Here is a 24,670-nt window from a genome sequence, read left to right as displayed (position 1 = left end):
CTTGATTTTGGCTCCGGTCATGATCTCATGGTCATGAGATTGTGTCCTGTGTCAGACTCTGCTCTGGGCATGGGACCTGCTTAAGATTCTCTTTCTCTTTCCCTGTACCCCTTCCCCACTTGCTTGCACTCTTATTCTCTCTCTCTCTTAAAACAAAAAACAAAACAAAACAAAAAAACTGTCCAAGGGGAACTTAATTATTGTTATACTAATATAGCACTTTAAATGCCCTCTGTTCTGTACATTCAACAGGCATTATTTTACCATTTAAAAGAAATGTGAAAATTATTCACTATTATGTTTCCTAAACTACTATTCTTTAGTGGGGTAGAGGAGCACTATGTAGTCACTAAAATATGCTCAAAATAAGGAACAACCATTAAACCAAGATAAAATGCAGAATGAAAATGGGCAATTAGTAATTTAACAAGACAACTGGGTTTTTTTTTAACATGTTATACTATTTTTTAACTCAATATTAAAGCCAGAAGTAGGAAGAAAAACATATTAATGGTGAAGTCATTTTGTTGAAGATTATCAAATACAGAGAGACATATTTCTAGTATTTACCTGATAGAAAATGGAAGAACATGTTTATATTTCTGGCTTTATCTCAGGATTAACTTTAGAAGCACTATGGCCATGACATGGTAGGACATCTGGGGCTTCAGCTTCATTCGCTTCATTTGGTCTTAGATGTAGGCTGTATATTTCTACCATATCATTTACTTTAATGTACATTTATAATATTTCTTTAGTTTATTTCAGATTTTTCTACCATAAAGATAATTCTCCTGCTTTAAAACAGGAGAAAAATGAGTAAGTTCTCTTTCCTATTTGCTTATATTTTTAAGTTTGTGTATTTAGTTTGAGAGAGAGAGAGAGAGTGAGCAAGGGAGAGGCAGAGAGACAGGGAAGGAAAGAATTCCAAGCAGGCTCTGCACTGTCAGTGTGGAGCCCAATGCAGGGCTCAATTTCACCAACTGCAAGATCACGACCTGTAGCTGAAACCAAGAGTCAGACGCTTAACCAACTGAGCCACCCAGGTGCCCCTGTATTTGCGTTTTATGAAAATATTTTTTCATCAACTTTGCACAATGATGGCTGAAAATATTGTCTCTGTATTTTGTTTTTCTTTGAATCCTTACTGCTTTTCCTAAAACTCATCTTACTTATTACCAGAAATTTTCTTTCACTCATTCATGCATTCATTCATTCATTTAACAAATATATTTTTGTGGAAGGTTCTGTTCTATTCACTAGAGGCACAAGTAATCAAAACATTTATTCAGTCAGCCAAATTCTATCTCATTACCATCACATGCCAGGCATCATTCTATGCACTTGTGATACACAAAAAAGAAAACATATAAAGGCTCTTTTCCTGGCTGGAGCTTACGATCTAGCAAGTTGGAAGAGGTTAACAGACAATAGACAATAAATACAAATAAGTAAGTCATTTAGTATGTTAGAAGCTGATATTGAAGAAAAGAAAAAGTAGATAAACACACACACACACACCCACACACACACACACACAAAATCAGGAGTCCTGAGATGTGGAGGTAAGGGCAGTTTTCTGTTTTAAATAAGGTAGTCAGGATGGGCTTCCTTGAAGTGGTTGAGGTTGTTAGCCACTTGGAACACTAAGGAAGAACATTTCAGTCAGAAGGACAATTTAGGGGCACCTGGGTGGCTCAGTCAGTTGGGCACCCAACTTTGCTCAGGTCATGATCTCGTGGTTTGTGAGTTCGAGCCCCACATCAGGTTCTGTGCTGACAACTCGGAGTCTGGAGCCTGCTTTGGAATCTGTGTCTCCCTCTCTCTCTGCCCCTCACCCGCTCATGCTCTGACTCTCTCTCTCTCTCAAAAATAAATAAACATTAAAAACAAAATTAAAAAAAAAAAAGGACAATCTAAAGGCAAGGCTGCAATGTGGGAGTGTAATGGACTTATTAGAGGAGCAGTGAGATTGCCAGTGTGGCTGAATTGAGAGAGCCAGTGGGAAAATAGTAGGAGAGAGGTCAGGGAGGCTGTGGCATGGAAGGAAGGACAGTGGAGTAGGGAGTCAGGGGCGGTGGTTATTGCTTATTACAAGATTTTTGCTTTTGTACTGGGTAGGATGGAAAACCACTGGAGTGTTTTGAGCAGAGGAGTGACTTGATCTGACTACCATGTAACAAGATTACCATGGACCACTCTGACTGTTTTAAAAAATAGGAGTAAGAAGATAAGGTTAGAAACAAAGAGACCAGTTAGAAGGTTATTATAGTAATTCAGGTGGGAGTAGATGACCCAGACATCATGTGTTGAACAGGAAAATCCAGCTACAAATCCCAGGTGAGGATTGGTGTGGAGGATGGCAAAGATTGTAACAATACCAACTGCCAGAAGTTGGAGCCCGCAGACCTTGGCCTACTGCATCTTCTAAGGGTTCAGAGTCATCAAAGAGGATTGAACACACAAGGTGTTCCTTGACACATAAAGAGGTCATAGAAATGGGTCTAATTCAAATATGTCACAAGGTAAAGCAGACAAATTTTTTTCTAAAAGACTGTCACTCCTCTGCTCAGTACCTTCCTATGGGGCCCATCTAACCCAGAGTAAAAGTCAGTGTCTTACAATGAACTCAGGAACCCCTGGCATCTCAAGAATCAACATCATCTGCCCATGTATGCTCACTCCCATCTTCTTGCTATAGCCTATTCCATTCTAGCTATACTGGTCCCCCTTGAAAATCCTAAACCTGCTTGTGTCTCCCAGCCTTTGATTTTTCTATTTCCTCTGCCAGATAAATACATGATGTGCTCTTATTCTGGATTTGGGCTCAGTGTTTTCTTTGCATCATCAATTCTTCTAGTATAAGCTTAATCCAAATACTGCATGTGATATCTTATTCTAAAAATTTTTCGTTGTTTATCTGAAATTTAAATATAACTGGACATCCTGTATTTTATCCATCAACTCTAGCCATGGGGGGAGGGAAAGAGAAAGTGAAAGGGAAAGAGAAAGTTACTGGTAGTTAAGGCTTTAAATAGGTTACCAGGTCATGAAGAGAGATGAACAGTTTGACAGCAGGTTTTCACGTGTTATTTCCCTCTTCAAAAACCTTTGATGACTCTCTGTCATTCTATTTAGTACTCAAAGTGCATTGTATTTCATACAAAAAGCTAAAGCCATCTTAATCTATGGCAGCCTTTTTTCCCAGTCTCTTGCACTCGTCTACAGCACTCGTCTCTGGCTCTCCACACAGTGCAACCTGTAATTGCCCTGCAGAAACTACCTCCCTGCCTGTGCTCATGCTTTACCTTTCTGAAATAAATACCCTCCTTATTTTACCTTAAATGTAATTACTCATCTTTAAAGATCAAAGTCAAAGAGTATCACAAATAGTATCGTCTCTCTGCTCCCATGTCATAAATATTTAGGATGTTTATCATAAAACTTTATGATAACATTCATTGTCATACTTAATAATTGCTTATTTATGTGCTATTCCTCTGCTTGACGAGACTTTCCTTGATGTCAGGAATGTATCAGCACATTTAACAAAATCCCAACACCTAGTTCTTTCTTCCTGGTACAATGTTTAAGAGAAAAACATTGAAACTCTTCATAACCTTGTGTTAGGAAATAATTTTTTGATACAACACCAAAGTGCAAGGTATAAAGGGGAAAATGATAAATTGGACTTCATTAAAATTAAAAACACTTGCATTTCAAACGGCACTGTCAAAGTGAAAAGATGATCTATAGACTGAGAAGAACTATTTGGAAATCATATAACCGATAAAGGAATTGTATATGTGTGTGTGTGTGTGTGTGTGTGTGTGTGTGTGTGTACACACACACACATCTATATATAAATAATTATTGTAACTCATTAATAAAAAGACAAATAACTCAATTAGTAAATGAGTAAAGAATTTGAATAGACAGAGAAGATACATAACTGACAATAAAGACGTGAAAAGAGGCTCCATATCATTAGCCATTAGGAAGTGCAAATCAAAATCAAAATCAAATCAAATCAAATCAAATGCAAATCAAAATCACAAGGAGATACCACTTCATACACACTAGAGTAGCTGTAATAAAAAGGCAATAACAAGGTTTGGTGAGAATGTGATAAATTGGAAGTCACATGGTTCCCAGTGGGAATGTAAAGTGGTGCAGCCATTTGGGGAAATAGTACTTCAAAATGTTAATGTAGAATTTCCATGTGATTCAGCTATTCTACTCCTAGGAATCTATCCACAAGAATATAAAACACATGTCCACACAAAGACTTGTACACAGATGTTTATAATAGCATTATTTACATTAGCCCAAAGGTGAAAACAATCTAAATGTCTATTACCACATGAATATATAAATAACATGTAGTATATCCACATGATGGAATAGTATTCAGCAATCAAAAAAAATCTGATACTACAACATGAATGAAACTCAAACACATTTTGTTCAGCGAATAAAGCCAGTCACAAAAGACTATCTATTCTGATTCAGTTTATGTGAAAAGTACCAAATAGGCAGATTTACAGTGGCAGCAGTAGATAAATCGTGCCTAGGGCTGGAGGTGGGGGTCAGCTGCAAATGATTGTTAATGGGCAAGAGGTTTCTATTTGGGGTGACGAAATGTTCTCAAATTAGATTATGTTGATAGTACAACTCTTTAAGTATATTAGACACCATTGACATTTATGCTGTAAGTGGGCAAATTTTATGGTTATAAATTCTATCTCAGTAAAGCTGTTTAAAAGAACCACTGGATTTTCTTTTAATTCAATAATAGGTCATTTCAGTTAAAGTGCCACAATTTATTTTAAAGATAAATCTACAAATCACTGTTAAATGATTTCGAACAAAAGTTATGTATTCTTTTTCTAAGATATAAATCACAGTTTTTAAATGAACTTTTACTATGGAATTATGAGAAAATATATTAACCTCACCATAAAATATATTTAAGGTGATTTGAATACATGAAATGTTACACATTTTTTAAAAAATAAAAGATTTAAGGGGCACCTGGGTGGCTCAGTCGGTTAAGTGTCCGACTTTGGCTTAGGTCATGATCTCACAGTTTGTGAGTTCGAGCCCTGCGTCAGGCTCTGTGCTGACAGCTCAGAGCCTGGAGCCTGCTTTGGACTCTGTTTCCCTCTCTCTGCCCCTCCCCCACTCATACTTTGTCTCTCTCTCTCTCAAAAATAAATAAAACATTAAAATTTAAAAAAAAAATAAAAGATTTAAAAACACTTCAGAAAAATTGAGAGTTCAGAAATTTTCCATGGATAGTCCCAAATTTCAAAGTAGTGTAAAGACCTTATGTTATACATCTGTTACTAAAGGAATTAAAAAGGTTAGCATTTTAAGTGTTTTTTTTAGTTGCCTGATTACTGTTTATACTTAATTAAAATTTTCTTACCTTGAGCCCGTTCAAAATATGCAATTTTTAAACAAGATTTTAATGGACTTCAGGTGCACAGAATTGGACTAATCATTTTTCTAATTAGAAAATTAACATGATTCCGTTGACTTAACAAATATTTACTGAATGCATATGTGTGTGTGTATGAATACACACTACATTCTTGCTACTTGTATATACCATATACCATGCATAATTTGTATCTTTTGATCTTTGTATTCTGAGTAAAGGCAATATGGTAAAGGGTAGATGAACTTAACTGGGAATTAAAAGTTCTGCATTTTAGGGGTGCCTGGGTGGCTCAGTCTGTTGAGCATCTGACTCTTGATTTTGGCTCAGGTCATGATCTCACAGATCATGGGATCAAGTCCAGAGTCAGGCTCTGCGCTGACAGCACAGAGCCTAATTGGGAGTCTCTCTCTCCTCTGTCTCTACCCCTCCCCCATGCATGCTCTAATTCTCCCCCTCTCTCAAAATAAATAAACTTGAAAAGAAAAGTTCTGCATTTTAATTCAAATCAGCTCTGTGTGATTACATGAGTCTCAGTTCTCCCAAGTTCTTTAGGGTTCCAGGAACCTAAGTGTATTTTCTCCACTTACATAAAACATTTTTCAAAGCAAAAATTTGTTTTCTAGTGATTTGTGTAGCTTCTAAAAAATTGCCTTTTTTTTTTAGTTGACTAAAGAAAGTCCTCAATGTGAGGAAGTAGAAGTTCTATTAAAGCTTAAGATTGCTTAGTTACCTGTAAGTAGTATACAGAGTTCAAAGATATTTCCTATTATGAAAAAACCCTGTAATATCATACCTCAGTTATACCAAATTTGGGCATAACTGACTGGCAATTGGCTCTAGCCTTCTTCCCTAAACCAGTTCTCAGTTGTTGCCTAATGATTATAAACTGGATTATCTCAGCTCCATGTACACATAGTTGTGTCCTGTATAAGGGTCACCATCAATGTGTTTGCATTTTGTATCCATAAAAACTGTCTAGAAAGTTGGTTTTGCATTAGCTTCCCAGTACCTCTTCATTGTGTGTGGCATTGCACACCTCAGGGATCTTTGGAAAGACCCTGAGGGACTCTGATCCCTCAGCAAGCAGCCATCTCAGCAGTCGGGGAAATAGAGTTGCTGGATCTCAGCAGCATCTCTGACATTCCTACATATTTGTCAAGTCTCTTCCTTCTTTTACTAGATTATCAGATGTTCAGTATCTGCAATTTAAGAGTTCAGTAATACCTTCAAGGTATTAGGTCTGTGGATCTGGCATCTTTAGATACCATTTTAAGATTAACTCCATCTTTTCTGCTATTTTAATTTAGATTTTCCAGGCTGCTTCTTCATGTGTTAGTTCCTGGACTTAGTAAACACCCCTTGCCATTGGTCTGTGCTCCCTGTTTGCTCTCTATTTTCTCTTTCTCACTGCTTTTGTGGTGCTTTCTGTTCTCCCTCTTTTCTCCTACAGTCAGTGCTGCTCTAATGTGTCATTTGCATCCCTCAAAGTTCTGAGCTCTGCAAAACTGCACAATGCAAAACACAGGGCTTGTGGAAGAAGAGGGGTTTGTGTCACAACTTTATCAATGGCATAAAACAAAGAGATAGAAAACCAATGAAAATTGTAGCACCGTTTTACACGTTAAATAGTCAAGAGTTGCATAAATACTGTAAATATGACTCTTGGACTTGAAGAAGACCTGAATTTTGCTTGCAGAAATGGATGTCAGATGGGTTTGGGGGTTTGTGCATTACTGTGAAGTGATAGAAAGTGGGGTATCTGAAATCAGACAGAAAATTGTAACACGATGGGGGTGGTTCGACTCAAAGCCTGAGATACACTGAGGCGATGTTAGATGTCTGAGGAGCGTGCACGAGTTCATTTTGTGTGTTCCTACACAGCTCAGTTCAGCTGGGTATGGGATTCTGTGTTTAACCAGTGATTCTCAGGAAGGAAGTCGCGCATAAGAAAACACAAAATTTAGAGCACAGCATAACATATAGAACCGTCGGATCATTATGTTGTGCACCTAAAACTGATGGAACATTGTAGGTCAGCTCGACTTCAATATATTGAAAAAAGGAAAACGCAAAATTTATGTAACATTCAAATAGTTTCTTCGTGTGTCTATTGTATTAACACAGATTCGTGTTTTCCAAACAAGCACTGTACTAAAATTAACAGTACTTTCTTTGCTTTTTCTCATTTTCTCATTCTTTTTTCATGTTTATCTTTTTTAATTTGGGTTTTAACTTGGGCAAATTTAATTTGCCCTTTTAATTTGGGCATCTGTTATTTGCATTTATGTTAAGGCAAAGTGCATCATCATTTTCTTATTTCAGCCTGGCTGTGCCCTTTTTCTTTTAGTGCTATTTCTCCAGTTGTGGCCCTGTCTCCACCACAGAACTTCTCCAGTACAGTTAGGCTGTAGAACACGCTTCTGAAGACATGGTCACCCTGGTTTCTAAGCAGCAAGGGGAGAAATCAGTCTCAAAGTATTTAATCCTTTTAAGCCTCCTTCCTGTGGGTTGTGTGCATTCATGACTTTTATGTTCTTAACAATATAGAAATCAAGGCTTTTTTTATGCTATACCTTTATTCTAGCTAGGTCACATTCACGCCAGGAATAACCTTCGTTAAAAGAAAAATGTGTGTAAGTTCTTTCTCTGAGAGTCATTGAAAATGAAACTTGCAAATGCACCAGGATCTTGAATAAAAATAGAAAATATGGAGCACCTCAGTGTCTCAGTTAGTTAAGCATCCGACTCTTGATTTCAACTCAGGTCACGATCTCATGGTCCTGAGATCGAGCCCCTTGTTGGGCTCTGTGCTGGGAAGAGAACTTGTTTAAGATTCTTTCTCCAATTTGACAATAAATTTCATATATTGAAAAAAAAAAGATTCTTTCTCTCCCAGGATGCCTGAGTGGCTCAGTCAGGAGCATCTAGCTCCTGAGTTTGGCTTGGATCATAATCTCACATTTCATGATATCGAGCCCCATGTCAGGCTCTGCGCTGAAAACACAGGGCCTAGTTGGGATTCTTTCTCTCCCTTTCTCACCTTCTCTCCCTCTCTCTCTGCCCCTCCCTTGCTCTCTGTCTCTCAAAATAAAAAACTTTAAAAAAATTTGCTCTTCCCCTCTGTGCCCCCCCCGCTTGCATGATATCCCTCTCAAAAATGAATGAATGAATGAATGAATAAATAAATAAATAAATAAATAAATAAATAAATAAATAAATATTATTACACAGTTTCTGTGCTCCTTCTTATCATTTAATAATATGCTGCTTATATAAATATTATTTACAGTAAGCTTTGGATATAATTGACAAAATAATAACTGCCATTTGTTAAATGTTTGGGATACACAAGTGTTTCATGCTAAGTTGCATCTGTTCAAATGCATCTGTTAACCTGTTTGAAAATTACTGATCTACCTTTATATTTTAATGTCCATTAAGACTTTTCTCAAAAACTTAGTTTTTTTTCAAAACTAGTTAGGGTTCTTATTTCTCAGGGTGAAAGCTCCATCAGTTTCATTTCTTTAAGTTCATGGATTTTAAATTAAAGATGAAGGGAATCCTAAGTGCCATTTCTTGTTCTTTTCCTGCAGCGTTTGTCCAATGGTTCTATAGACTCAACTGATGAAACTAGCCAAATAGTCGAACTACAAGAATTGCTTGAAAAGCAAAACTATGAAATGGCTCAAATGAAGGAACGTTTAGCAGCACTCTCTTCCCGAGTGGGAGAGGTGGAACAGGAAGCAGAGACAGCAAGAAAGGATCTCATTAAAACAGAAGAAATGAACACTAAATATCAAAGGGACATTAGGGAGGTAAGTGATTCATAACGGTTTCAGTCTTTGCTTTCTGAATGCTGCTTCTGAGATGCTTTTTGCAAATCTCCCCTAATGGCATATAATCTTTACATCTATTCAGAAAGCCAAAATTTGGGATGCATGATATTAGTTATGAAGCATGTCCACTAAGACAAAAAATAGTTTATTTACTTATCGACCCTTTAAATATGTACGGAATTTCATATCAAGTCTCGGGTAGAGTAAAAACTTTCTATAGTTTTTAATGAATTTTTAAAAAATTTAAGCTGCTAATTTTAAATAGCTTTAGATGTGGGTATGAATAATGAAATTGCTACACTCTTAGCAAATGGGAATACTCAAAATCGTTACTTTAAATTTTCCCCCTCTTATTTTGGTGTTGTGTCTGTGAGTGTGAATATATATTTGGGAATGTGTGCACCTTTCTTTCTCCATGTATTTGGTTCTTCTTAGATGTAACATCACTTCATCTGTTTAATAGAGTACTTGAAAGTTACTGCAAAAAATACGAGATTTTTTTTGTAACACTGCCTAATCATCTTACCAACTAAGGTGAAATGTTTAGAACCTTTCACTTTCTCATTCTATTCAGTTAAAAAGAAAATTATTCATAATCGTTAAAAAATTTATTTGGTGACCTTTCACCTTTTGTCATTTTTACATATTTGTTTAAATTACATATTGTATCTTATTTACATTTTTGTATATAATTAACTAATTGTTATTGGAGTTGACTCCACTCCATGTATTCAATTATTTTTTTCCCATTCCCTGTTGAGCCCATTTTACTTACTTTTGCCTCCAACATCCCCTTCTTTGATAAGAACAGATTGCTGACCTCCATGTTGTTGAACCCAGCACTGTTTCCAATCATTACTCCCTGAAGTACGTCTTCAGTTGGGTCATAGCACCCTATATGCTTCTGATTTTCATCCATCTTTACTTCCTCCCCTTATCTCGGGCTCCTTTATTTGCTCAGTGTCTCCCTAGACTTGTAGTGTCTTCCCTTCTCAATCTACTTTCACTTCCCTGCTAAGTCCATGCAGTCTTATGGCTCCAAAAAACACCTACTACCTTATGACTCCCAGTTTATATCTCCGGCTTATCCTGTGTCCTGTTTCCCAGTTGCCTGTAAAATTAACATATTCTCAAAATTAATATATTCAAGAGTGTTTTCCTGTTATTCTCCCACCCCCAAGGAACCAGAGTTTCTTGTCTTCTTACACAGCCCACCTGTCCTCAATGCCGTTACTGTTCAGAACAGAAGCCTTGGAGCTGTCCTTGGTACCCGTTTCACTCACACACTGCATATGATTCAGCCATAAACCCATTATTTCCAACTTCAAAACTTATCAATAATGTGACCTCTTCTCACAATCTTTATAGCTCTTCCTTATTCCACACAACCACCATCTCTCTCTGAATTATTACAGTACTCTTGTGACTAGTCTTCCTTCCGCTTCAGTCTATACTCAACATAGCAACCTGAGTGACCTGTTACAATGTTAAGTCAGCTCAAGTTACCATTCTGCTTCAATGGCTACCTGTCCTACTTACAGGAAAATCCAAGTCCTTACAGTGGTCTACGAGCCATGTACAATCTCCACTACCACCTTTCTGACTTCTGGGAACTCATCTCTTGCTGTTTCATTTTAGTCCACTCTGTTCAGTTAAGATGGATGGCCTCTTAAACTAGCCAGACCTATTCTGTTGGGTTTTCTTTTCCCTCTTCCTTTTGCTCAAATGTTTTCTTCCCAGTGAAGTGTTCCCTAACCTTGTTATTTGCACATGTACACTCTTCCTCTTCTTTCATTTTCTTTGTTTTATCTCACAGTATTTACTGCCATCTGACACAATATATACTTTACCGATTTACCTGTTTGTCATATACCTCCCTCTCCCCTATACATAAAGATTCATAATGGCTGGGAGTTTTGTTTTGTTGTGTTTTGTTCACTTCTCTATTCTAATCACCAACACAACTATTGAGCTTATAATAGGCATTCAAGAAAACTTTGTTGAAAGAATGGATATTTATAGGTGTTTGATGTAAATGTCAAAAGGCACGGATGAGATTAGAATATGGGTTAGAACAATACCTACTATCTCAGAAAAAATGTCGATGATCCATGAAGTGGCAGGTTGCTCTGCTACCATGCAAATGATGATACTGTGCTCTCTACTTCTTTATATGAATTGATCGTTCAAAGACACGTCTGTCATTTTCACTCCTTAGCTGAAGGTTTGCCACTCTTCTATATCACTGTTAAGAAACACTACAATTTCTGGCTGTAAAGCTATTTGTTGAGGCCTTGCTTATCCTGGTTTCTTCATTCTCTTAGCTCCAGAGATTCAGCAATTTTCCTTTCATTTAGCACTCCTCTCGCTTCCTCTCTTCATGTTTATTTAATGCAGTGTCACAGGTAGAGCCCAGTATCTCCAGCTCCCCCTTTCTTATTGACTATGTAAAAATAATTCCTTGATTCTAATCATCTTCAGGTGTAGGTGACAAAAAGCTAATTCAGATGGAAAATATCAATCATCTGATGCCAGGTGTTTTGTTTTTGTTTTTGTTTTTTTTAATGAGGAAATCTCTTCGAATAGGTAAGGTATTCTGCTTTCATGTGGAATTCTTTTAAAATGTAACTATTCTTGGGGCACCCGGGTAGCTCAGTCAGTTAGGCATCCAACTTCAGCTCAGGTCACGATCTTGCCGTTCATGGGTTCAAGCCGTGTCGGACTCTCAGCTGACAGCTCAGAGCCTAGAGTCTGCTTTAGATTCTCTGTCTCCCTCTCTCTCTCTGCGCCCCCACTCCACTTACTCTCTCTTTCTCTCTCTCTTTCAAAAATAAATAAACGTTAAATTTTTTTTAAAAAGTAAAATAAAATATAACTATTCTTGGGGCATCTGGATGGCTCAGTTGGTCGAGTGTCTGACTTTGGCTCAGGTTATGATCTCATAGCTCGTGAGTTCGAGCCCCGTGAGCTGACTGCTCAGAGCCTGGAGCCTGCTTCAGATTCTTTGTCTCCCTCTCGCTCTCTCTCTGCCCCTCCCCTGTTCACTGTCTCTCTCTCTCTCTCTCTCTCTCTCTCAAAATAAATAAAAACATTTAAAAAAATTAAATATAACTATTATCATCTCTAAAATTTTATGTAGTTATATTTTAGAAGAGATTCATGAAGAATATCTCTCATCATTCACCTCTAAAGGGAGGTTGCAAATACAGATGCTTCAAGAGCCAGTCAGGCAATATAAATGTATGACACATTCGGCAGTAAAGGTATAACATAGGAAGCGCTAGAAATTAATGAGACCTGGGCAAGAAACCTATACACTGCCTGACTTTCTGTATACATCATATGTGCTGTGTGTGTGTGCACGCGTGTGTGTTAAGGACACCATGAAAGGCCAAATAAAATGTTTCCAAAAAGGTCTGATTGCCAGAGGCCCTGGTTTACTTCTAGGAAATTCTTAAAGACCAACCATGAAAACTATTACAGGTGTATTATATTTAATTTGTCTAATTTCTTACATCTGTCCTATCCAGAAGGTACTCATCATTATGCCCATTTTTCTCAGTTGAGGTAAAGTGACTTGTCAAAGGCATATGCACTGCCCTCCGAGCATTGCACTCCTTCCAAACCCTCAGCACCAGGAAGACACAGGATCAGCCCAGCTCCAAAACCTGTGCTTCTTCCACTATGAGCAACTTCTAAAATCAACAAAACAGAATCATTTACCAGTGATAGCAATGGCATAAAAAATGCAGCTGCACTGTAACCACCACTGAAATAATCTTGTGCTCTCTGTTTCCAATAAGAAGAAAACCATGGACTTTAAAAAGGTATCACTTACACTCAAAACTCCAGCTTCCACTTTTATAATCCAGACTGTGGTCTGTGGACACACAAGGTCTACTAGATTGCAAGTATTTATAAGAGGAAAAAAACAGTGGGGGCACCTGGGTGGCTCAGTCGGTTAAGCTTCCGACTCTTGACTCTCAATATCAGCTTAGGTTGTGATCTTGTGGTTGTGGGATGGAGCCCCACCTAGGGCTCTGTGTTGAGTGTGGAGCCTGCTTGGGATTCTCTCTTTCTCTCTCTCTCTTTGCCCCTCCCACCATGTGCTCTGTCAACATAAATAAGTAACTTTAAAAAAAGTGATTCTTCTTGCTACCCAATGTGTAACATTGCTAGCACAGTATGATTTATGTATTGTATTAGCACTACATATTTGTTGATTAAGGAAAAAAGGGGAGAGTAGGAAAAACCATATAATTAAAAGCTTCAATGCATTTTGCTTTATGTGTGAGGACTGTCTAGTATATCTAAAATGAATTATGTAAGTATATTTCATTAATGCTTTTAGAATATATTTTTGTCATTATTCCTCATCAATAAGTAAATCTATTTAAAATTTACTTTTTTGATGACTATGAGATATACTTTATTTTTTATGATTTTTTTTTCTTTTTCAATATTTATTTAGATTATCATTAGTTAACATATAATGCAATATTGGTTTTGGGAGTAGACTTCAGTAATTCATCACTTACATACAACACCCAGTGCTCATCATAACAAGTGCCCTCCTCAATACCCGTCACCCATCTGGCCCATCTCCCACTCACCTCCCTCCATCTTCCCTCAGTTTTTTTCTCTGTCAATAAGAGTTTTCTATGGTTTGTTACCCTCTCTTTTTTTCCTCCCTTCCATATGTTCATCTATTTTGTTTCTTCAATTCCACATATGAGTGATATCGTATGGTATTTGTCTTTCTAAAATTTACTTTCTTTGAAGTTTTGTCTTAGTTGCTCCTTAAATTGACTGTGACCTATATGTAGTTGGGGGCTGGAGTAAAGCAAAGAACAGTACACATATTAAAAACATAGACAATCTTATAACATGCTTAGCTCTCCACTTTATAATTAAGAAAGCTACTAATTGGGGGAGTGCCTAGGTGACTCAGTCAGTTAGGTGTATGACTCATGATCTCACGGTTCATGAGTTTGAACCCCTAATTGGTTCTGCACTGACAGTGCAGAGCCTGCTTGGGTTTCTCTCTCCCTGTCTCTGCCTCTCTGTCACTTGTGCTTTGTCTCTCTCTCTCAAATAAATAAATAAATAAACTTAAAAAAAAAAACTACTAATGGAGTATTGAATAATACTTTATTAAATATTATGCAAAATATGCAAATACTCTGCAAATTTTGATGTGCAAAGAATTAGAATTTTTCTTTAAATGTTTATTTTTGAGAGAGAGAGGGACAGAGTGTGAGTGGGGGAGGGGCACAGAGAGAGGGAGACACAGAATCTGAAGCAGGCTCCAGTCTCTGAGCTATCAGCACAGAGTCTGATGCAGGGCTCAAACTCACGTACGATAAGATCATGACCTGACCCATAGTCAGATGCTCAACTGACTGAGCCGCCATAGTCGGATGCTCAACCAACTGAGCCACCCCAACAAAGAATTAGAATTTAAATTCTATATTGTTTTGTGAATAAAACCAGCTTATCTTTCTAACTTCCTATTAAGAGTTCTTCAAAAATTCCTAAGTAATTAAATGAATACATACCAGTTTTGTCTTTTCCATTATCTGAAACATGGAGTTTTATTTTTTAGTTTACTATGTCTGAGTTACTATAGAGTTATATTTATTTGCTATAATAAAGTCTATTTTGTAAACAAACCATAGGTCAAGAGATAATTGAATCTTTATACTGTTTTCCTCTTTCTTTAGGGAACAGTTTTTAGAGACTAGAAAAAGCTTCCCATTTTAGAATTTCTAAGTGACACACAGGGAAAAGATATATCTCCAACTTGTAAATTCAAAATTTATTTTTGGCAACACAGCTTGCAGTTAAAAATTGAATCTCCCACATGAATCACTGAATCAAAAATGCAGTACCAAAGTCTGTACAGTGACTCCTGCATGAAATGTATGCCATAGAGTCAGATCAGCTAATTATAGGCACAATAGTAAGTAATAATCAAGAAGCTATTATTTATGGAGTGTGTATTATGCATAAGACTACACAAGGCACTTAAAATACTGTATCACAACAATGTTATATGGTAGATACTAGTATCCCAACCTAAAACAGAAAACAAAATAGACAAGCAAGCAGAGAAACCAAAAAACAAAAGAAAAGAGTATGAGTTATAGAAAAGGTAATCAGCATTCACCCATGATAAGTGAGTTAATAAGTAGCAAAAACTGAGATTTGGAGTTAGTAAGTGTTACTCTAATGCTCATGTTGTCAAGAAACATGTATATGTCTTTAACTGAGTTTATCGCTATTATAATTTTATAAGAAGTTATATATGTAGGCTAGATTCAGAATTCTCTTTTTTGGTTACAAAATTGACACAATATTACCAGAGTTCTATATGAAAATGAAATTAACAGTATACAGTTTAACAATACATAATTTTTCAAAGACAAATAATGTCAAGAGGGTACACATCTAAATACATGCGCACACACACACACACATACACACACAGAGTGCCCACCTACTTTCCATCTCACTTGCCTGAGATTCTTAATTTCAATCCTTTCGCTGTTAGTTGCGCTATTTTCTCTCTTATTTAATCGATGCCTTGCTATTATATGAGGATTTTAGTTCTTTTAAGTTTACTTATTTATTTTGAGAGAGACAGAGAGTGTGCAAGTGGGGGAGGGGCAGAGAAAGAGGGAGAATCTCAGAAGGCTCCACACTGTCAGCACAGAGCCCAACGCGGGGCTCAAACTCACAAACCTTGAGATCATGACCTGAGCCAAAATCAAGAGTCTGATGCTTAACCCAGTGAGTCATCCAGGCACCCAGAGGATTTTAGCTTTTTTATTCTCTACTTTTCTCTCCCAATCATCCTTCCACTACAATTACCCCCAAATCACATTTAGTGTCACCATTATTATGGCTGTGTAGATCATTTCCACAACTGATCCAAGTAGTAATTTCCTCTGATAGCATTTCCTTTTGTTGTACAGCTTTTTGTTTTTCCAGGATTTTATTAATTACTTGATACATTTATTTCCTTGCTTGTTTTTAAAACGGTGGTGTATCTTCACAGCCGCTCCAACAGGGTAGTAGAATTGCATAATTTCAATTCAGTTATGGTCAGTGATCAAGCGGATAATTTATCATTATTATTTTTATTTTCTTTAAATCATTCCTTTTTCCTCTTCCCTCCACGTCTCATCTGTACAAGCTTATTTGTAGGCCTGCTTCATTGTTTTAGCTGTAGTTGTGGGATTTACTTCTGCTATCATCTTGAAAATCCAGGACAGAAAAGTGATCAAGGTCCCTAAAGCAGAAAAGGCATAAAAACTAGAGCACAGATAATGATTAAAACTTTGAGAGAAGGCGAACACCTGTTGTAAAAGTAAAAGCTAGAAGTTAAGGATTCGTGCATATGGTTATTTCCAGGTGGTGATGAGGGAAAATCGGGAAATGAAGGACTATTCGTTTAAGGACTTCTATTTCTTTTGGAAAAAAATGGAAGAAAATGTATCTGCTCTGTGCATGTGGCAGGACTGGCTCCAGATCCTGAAGGAGAGGACCAGAAGGGCTGCTTAGGAACATTGACCAAAGGAATTTGGATAGCAACATATGGAAACCACCACTACCAACTCAATTTTAGGCTCCTTACGCAAAGGAGCTCCCCACATTATCAGGAAACCGCCACAGGCCCATGAGGCTTGCTTCTGCAGCTGGCTTTTCTTAATATCTTTTTTTAAAAAGTAGGTTATCCACCTACTAGTAAATGTTCATGTAAGCTGTTAGGAAGATAAAATCATCTCCATATTATCTATGAATTAGGTGGTTTAAAAATTATAGTTGAGAATAATATTAATGCCATGGTTATTACATTCACACTGATAGCTGATTTTTCCATAGAGCTGTGTATTCTTTGAGTTTTCTAAATTCTTGGGGCACCTGGGTGGCTCAGTCAGTTATGCACCCAACTTCAGCTCAGCTCAAGATCTCACGATTCATGAGTTCAAGCCTCGCGTCGGGCTCTGTGCTGACAGCTCAGAGCCTGGAGCCTGCTTCTGATTCTGTGTCTCCCTCTCTCTCTGCCCCTCCCCTCTTGTGCTCTGTCTCTCTCTCAAAAATAAATAAAAACATTAAAAAAATCTTTTTTTAATTGGAATATGTGTAACAAGGAAAATGGTTAAGTTCCCAAGTCAATTGGTCAATTCGTTTGTGAATATGACTCTAATTTACTTTTCTGGGCCCTCCTTTTTTTTTACAAATGTTTATTCATTTTTGAGAGAGAGAGAGAGATCGTTAGTGGGGGAGGAGCAGAGGAGGAGGGGACAGAGGATCCAAAGCGGGCTCTGTGCTGACAGCAGCAAGCCTGATGCGGGCTCAGACTCACTAACCTTGAGATCATGACCTGAGCTGAAGTCATACACTCAACCTACTGAGCCACAGAGGCACCCCTGGCCTCCTTTTTTAAACACTGGGTTACTCTTACTTATATATGTAGATGAGGATACTGGTGATATTGGTTATCCTTATTTGAAGATTGATTTGCAGTTTGGAATGGTAGCCACCATTTTACTGATTTTATGGTTTACAACTGTACCCATAATTGTACTTATCTCTACTGTATAATGAGCTAATTTATCTGCCACTTCTTTTCCAATGCCCGTTCTACAGTAGGCAGTTTCTTGTATTCCATTCCATTCTCAGAGAGAGGAACTTTTTGTTAACCCAAGATGTAAAAAGAATTCTGACAGGTAAAGTGGGAAAATTCACATGAAATTTGGCATGCTTTCCATAAAAAGAAAGGAATGAATATTGCTTCAAGAAAACGGTAGCCTTTGTATCTTACTATTTTATTTAAATAACAAGACAATACAGTAAACTATGTGAAAATCTGATTTTAATTAATTTATTATTTTAATTGTAGGCCATGGCACAGAAGGAAGATATGGAAGAAAGAATCACAACCCTTGAGAAACGTTACCTCAGTGCTCAGAGAGAATCTACCTCCATACATGACATGAATGATAAATTAGAAAATGAGTTAGCAAATAAAGAGGCCATCCTACGGCAGGTTGAGTATCTCATCTTGGTTTTGTTCTCGTCCATGTGTGCTCTCACCATTCTAACAAAATACGGAGTAAATAAAATACAGTATTTCTTGGCATTCAACTGTTCTCTAAAATTTAGAATGGAACTGACTCAACAGATGTGATTTCTAGCATGTAATTCACAAATATGTCTTAATAATAATAAAAATAATTACTAATATTTACTTTGGGTCTAGACATGAGTCAGACACTGCTAAGCAGTTAACAATTACCTCACTTAAATCTAACCACCAGCTGTGAAGTAAGCACAATTATTATACCAAGGCATCAAGGTTCAGAGACATAAAAACTTTACCAATGTCACACATCTGGAAAATGCCAGTTCTTAATGGAAGCCCAAGTCTGTTTGGCTCCAGAGCAGAGTCTATTTGGCTCCAGAGCTCCATATTTGGACAAACTATGGCCCATGTGCCAAAACTATAACTGTTTTATAAATAAAGTTTTATTGAAACATAGCCATACTCATTTATTTAATCATTTTCTGTGACTGATTTTGTGCTACAACAGTAGAACTGAATAGTTGGAACAGAGACTAAATGATACACAAAATCTGAAATATTTATTATCTGGCCCTTCAGAGAAAAAAGTTCTGTTAACCCTATCTGTAGAGCTTGGGCTGTTAGTCATTGTGCTACATTTCATCTCTCACTCCAGTTAATACTATAATTTTCAATAATATGCTCTCATGGTACGTCTGAAACCTTAGCGTTGAGTTATACTGCACATGTCCACATTTATATTCACTAGTAACTTTTATTTTTTTTTGTTGCCATTGGTACGAGCTTTTCTATTTTTTTAATGTGCTGAATTTTATTAAGGAATGTGAGTAAGTAACATATAAAAACATGAGTACAGTCATCTCTTTGCACAGTAAGTGTGGTTGATTTTAAATCTAGAATAATGGCAGAAACCCTAGTGTCTGGTGTTAGTTATCCTTACTGGGACTCTTTAAGTGTCTCTTTTTCCATCCCTGTTTCAGATGGAAGAGAAGAACAGGCAGTTACAAGAGCGTCTTGAGCTGGCTGAGCAAAAGTTGCAGCAGACTATGAGGAAAGCTGAGACCTTACCTGAAGTAGAGGCTGAACTGGCTCAGAGAATTGCAGCTCTGACAAAGGTATTGCCATAAAACAATTAGTCAGTCTAGATACACTCATAGAAAGGAGTAGTGATCCAAATGGAATCTATAGATTGTCTTTAGGTTTCATGAAATTTAAGTTTATTTCGTCTTTATTATACTGGTTTGTTGCTTAGATGAGTTTTTCATATTATAGATCTTATTTATGCTGACATGAATGATTTACATATGAATGTGATGATACCTTTGCCTATGTAAACGTTAGCAAAAACAAAATTTTGTATCCTGATGGTTGATTTTCCATGATAATATTTGAACATTAGAATAATCACTGAATATAAACAAATAATGATGAAATTTAATATGTATATAGATAAGTTGCAATAACTTAATAGCCTTAACAGAAGTTGTTTGGTATTAAAAATGTAGGAAATATCATAAGCAGTTCCTTTCTGACTATATATGAAAACATTTGTTAGCAGTTGGAAGTTAGATTTGCAAAAGTCTAAATTATAAAGTTACTAAATAGAAAGTGGTTTTAATAGTTACAGTTTCTTCTGAACCAATTAAATTCAATAATAATCTGAGGAATATTCAAAATTATCTGCCATGTTATGGCTGTCAAATTCTACAATTATACACATATTGTAAATTTTGCAACCATTATAATGTTAAAAATGACATCATTCACAGTGAAATGGAAAGGACAGTGCTTCAAAGTGTATATGTACCACAAAACTTCAGCTTTGCTCACTAAAGGCATGTTTTACTTTTAATATCAGTTCAAAAATGTTCAAACATTTTAGATATACATGCAATCATTGCTCAGTGCTACATTTTCCATGCACCTAATAAATGGGTAAGACAGATATATGAACTACAGGTTACAAATTCTGGCATTAGGACTATCCAAAACAGTCAATACAGCAATACAAAAGTAGGCACACACATTTGCTTTCCCAAAAAAGTAAATAATTAAAGAGGAAAAGTAGATTGATGCCTATTGGTTAAAATAAGATAATTAGTCAGGTAGTGAAAAGACAAATATTTGCAAAGTAGAGCAGGGTTAGAAAGTTTTGGAATAATTGCTTGTCTACAGAGTATTGGAATAACCAGCTGAATAAAACATTAGTGTGATTAGGATAATGTCACAATCTGGATCCTTCTATAGTCATAGACATACCATAAACCCTTCTGGCAATTTTAGAAATGTGTGCTTTCTCAAATAAAGATAAATTTATCATTTGATTTGAGAAATAATCTCTAAATTATATAAAAATGTGCAAATATAGTGGTAATATTCTATTTTTTTCTTGCAAACACATTTAAAATTAATCAAATATGGATAAGGATGTGTGTGTGTGTGTGTGTGTGTGTGTGCACGTATATATACACACACACACACACTAAGGCTCTTCATTTGAAGAACATGAACTTATATAGAGTTATTGAACTGAACTATTTTCTGGAGCTTTAAGTGAGTGACTAAATAATAAACATAATTTTGTAAAACTTTAGTGTAAAATAATCATCAATACTATCCTGAGTAAAATACGAGAAAGTCTGGAATCTCTTCCAAAATAATACAATTTAAAATTCACCAAATAATTGCTCCTAATTAACTTCTGATGGACTGAGGACAAAACATACTTTAAAATACAATACTTGACTTACGAGGCTTCAAAGTATATATCCGTAAGCATCCTTAGACTCCTTAGAATATAAAAAAAAAAACAAACTTGAAATAGGTGTCTTATCTTTTTTCCCCTCATTTTTTCTCTGGGGCTCTTACTTGTTTTTGTTACATACTTTCATTCATGTACCCAAAATAATTTCTTCAGTTTACATCTAACTAATAATATATTGCTAAAATTTCACTTCATCTGAATCCTTTTGATTTCCTCCTTTTTCAGTAGAGTTTCATCTTTCTTAAGAAGTGTTAAAAATGCTAGAGTTCACTGTGTTTCTCTTTTTTACTGCTTTCTCTTCAGGCTGACTTTATATCAACACCATTATTTCAACTACAATGTTTCTGGATTATTGCCATATTTAATATACACTTGTCTAGAGAAGAGGTTTTACCCTCAGCACACTCCCTATGCTTGTAACATTTTTATAACTTTTGAAGATGCTCTTTCATTTGTTTTCCCAAGTTTTATGGCTACAATGATCTTGTACTTTTTCTTCTCCTCTGTTCAGACACTTTTAGGGACTATCACTAGAACCAGTTTTATTTATATATTTTTATCACTTCCATATTTTCAGTATCTCACTGTTATTGATTATCATCATCTTTTTCTACTTCTTACTATTTTTGATACTAAAGTAAAAAGATTTCTGCTTAGCTTAAACCTAGGCTTCCCTCTCCTATATTAGGAATGGCATTCTAAATAATGTTTCAGGCATTTTATTTGGCCTATATATTTTTTTCTGCTTTTATTATCTGCTACCTATTGTTTTCTTCTCTTTGCCCCACCCCATCTGACTTTTATTTCTTCCCCATTTCAAAATCTACTCATGTTTTTCTCAAAGCCATTTCTGCCTATAATTTCCTCTAAACTGTAGCTCATTTGAAATTTTCCTATGTCATATTAAAGAATGAAACCAAGATAAGCCCTATATCCCATCAAAGAGTACAAAAAATAGATTGTTTTTGTGTGACTTTTGTATTTACACTAATTACTTAAACTACAGTCTTCACAAGGCTAAGATGAACATAAATCAATACTATTGAAATTGATCCCAGTTTTTGTTTAGAAATGATGTCTGAATCTATTCTGTGGTTGATAAGATGTGTGTGTATGTGTGTGTGTGTGTGTGTGTGTGTGTGTGTGTGTGTGTGTGTGTATAGATAGGTAAAGAAAGCTCATTTAAGGCTTTAGAAAGTCAGAAATATTGAGGAGTGGCTACAGATAAATGTTAACATTGGCTATGGCAAGTATACACAAAATTAACCAATAAAGACTTTGGAATCCCAATTTTATGATTTATTATGTTTACTTCTTTAATTAAAGTGCATATTCCCTCAGCAAGGACATAATTCGTATTGAATTCCATAAGGTATTTCATTCATTTTTAGTACCAGTAAAACATATCAACAATAACAAAGTAATTTAAACTTGACAGAATTCTTGCTCAATCTTTAAGTGAATTTTTACAATGTTTAGTATGTTTTCAATAGTTAAGATGGAAAGAGGTAGGAGTTTTAAGGACCTTTGGGAAGACCTACTGGGCTTGTGTTTTTAAAGAGACAGCTTTGGAAATTGAAATGTTCATGCTTTGACTACCTTGAATCAGTCACCTGATTAATTTTTATACCACCAACTGCATGTTAAAATGTACTTTTGAGAGATTACAGATATCTTAATGAATTTAGATGATATCATTTCAACAACATTTTGACCCATTTACTATATTCCTATTTGAATTCTAGGTTTTAAGTGATATTAGAAAACCATTTTGTGACATTTGGGAACTATGGTAGCTTTCTGTGTTTCTTCTGCTTGGAAATTTGGGGAGAGAAATTGGTTGTTATTTCTTCATTATTTTCCCCATTTATGAAACAAGAATCTCAAAAGGAAAATCTTACAAATGTAAATATTGAGTTGTAATCTATATAAGTACACCAGTTAAATGTTAAATGTTTATTTTATAGATTAGTTGGAATTTGTTGCATAAAATAGTATATATGTGTGTGAGCCAATACATGAATAGGCTACTATTTCTTTTCAGGTACTGCATGACATATTTATATATAGTCCTATATTTGCATAAAGTAAGTTTCACTGTTTTAGAATAAACTTAGAGAATGTAATGGAATATGCTCTGGAGTTAAATCTTATAGATCTAACATAGAATAATTTTGATGTTATATATACTTGTAATTATGATCAAAATGTTGATTTAACTTTACATGTAATCTGTGCATAACATACTAATACAATTCAGCTATCAGCAATGTCACATGTGTTAACACTCTGTGTCTGTGATAACCTGACAATCACCTCCAAGACATGTAACGAATCCTGGCACTGGGCAAATATTAGCTGACAAAGGCACCATGCTGCCTCTTCACTTTAGGGCGCTATTTTGTTTCCATGGCAACAAATCAATGTAGAAACAGTTTCTGAGTGGTTCCTAGTGTCATTCAGGAGACTTTGTAAATAAATATTCTTGTCCTCACAATATATTGTCACCTTGATAATTTGAGGACTTCTAATCGCTTTCATTTACAATGTCAAATTAAGACTACATCTGAGAATAGGAGCCAGGGTACTAGACCAGGTACTACACACTTGTATTCAGAGACCAGAAGTCAGTTTGTCAGCTGGTCACTGTTGCTGAGGAAACTCAACCCTGGAATTGGAGAATACCCATAATAATTAATCCTGTGGCTTAGTTTGTCTTGATGTCTACAGTGTTAGGTTTGTAATAAATTTTTTTCCAAATTTATTTCACCTGGGTCGTTGTCCTAGCATACACTTCAACGCTGAGACACACAGTTTGCATTATTTTTTAGTAATATGATAAACAAACAAACCAAAATACAAAACATTTAACAGTCTATCAGAGACATATTCTAGTGTTTGGTTTCCCATAATTCCAACTATTACATGACTCTTTCAGAGTTGCTTTAATTCATTCTGTAGTAGTCTTTCATCGCCAGCCGTCACTAACCTTCCATACCTTAGGTTGGTAGCTTTTTATTTGGGCGTATCATTGTTTTTCATTTATAACCATTGACTGCATCGTGTTCACCAGATATCAGTGTAGTTCTTTCCATGTAAAATTCTGTCTATTAAAGTATTAAATTTGCTGTCACATTTTTCTTTTAAGCATTCTGTGCTATGTTCTGTTCAGTGTCAGTGTCTTTAGTTCTGATTTTTCAATTTTGTCCCTCTCCTTTTCCTTGACTTGTTAGTCTGATCCAACCTCTTCTACCTCATCTGATGATTATCAATATGTTATGGAAGCTAAACTACAAGAAATGATCTCCATACGTAGGAAGGTAGTCCTACTGGACTTTACTTTCTATTGCTAAATAGAATCCATCTAAGTTTTTCTTTTCATTTATAAAAATTATGTTATTTTTATTTATTGATAATCAACCATCTGTGCAGTTCAGTGCTTCAGGAGCTTAAGATTGGACAATGGCAGGTTTGTGTTCAAACCATGCACAGTCTGCATGTTACATTTGGCTGATTTCATTGCTCATAAATAA

At 35.9% G+C, this 24,670-nt stretch overlaps 1 protein-coding gene across 24 annotated transcripts in view; it reads left to right on the top strand.

The window, feature by feature from the left end:
- The window catches only part of PPFIA2 (PTPRF interacting protein alpha 2), a 478,195-nt gene that overhangs the window by 345,822 nt on the left and 107,703 nt on the right, over positions 1-24,670 (top strand). For 13 of the 24 annotated variants that reach the window (XM_019835282.3, XM_019835280.3, XM_019835277.3 and 10 more), the window contains 4 exons: positions 9,040-9,261; positions 18,191-18,337; positions 19,354-19,488; positions 24,371-24,457. In XM_019835282.3, the coding sequence (XP_019690841.1) occupies positions 9,040-9,261; positions 18,191-18,337; positions 19,354-19,488; positions 24,371-24,457 (591 nt within the window). The remainder of the gene's footprint in view (positions 1-9,039; positions 9,262-18,190; positions 18,338-19,353; positions 19,489-24,370; positions 24,458-24,670) is intronic. The other 11 variants (XM_019835285.3, XM_019835283.3, XM_045062111.1 and 8 more) reach the window with 1 other exon arrangement.

Source organism: Felis catus, chromosome B4, assembly GCF_018350175.1.
Source record: "Felis catus isolate Fca126 chromosome B4, F.catus_Fca126_mat1.0, whole genome shotgun sequence".
Taxonomy (NCBI): Eukaryota; Metazoa; Chordata; class Mammalia; order Carnivora; family Felidae; genus Felis; species Felis catus.
This window is presented reverse-complemented; position numbering and strand designations above follow the sequence as displayed.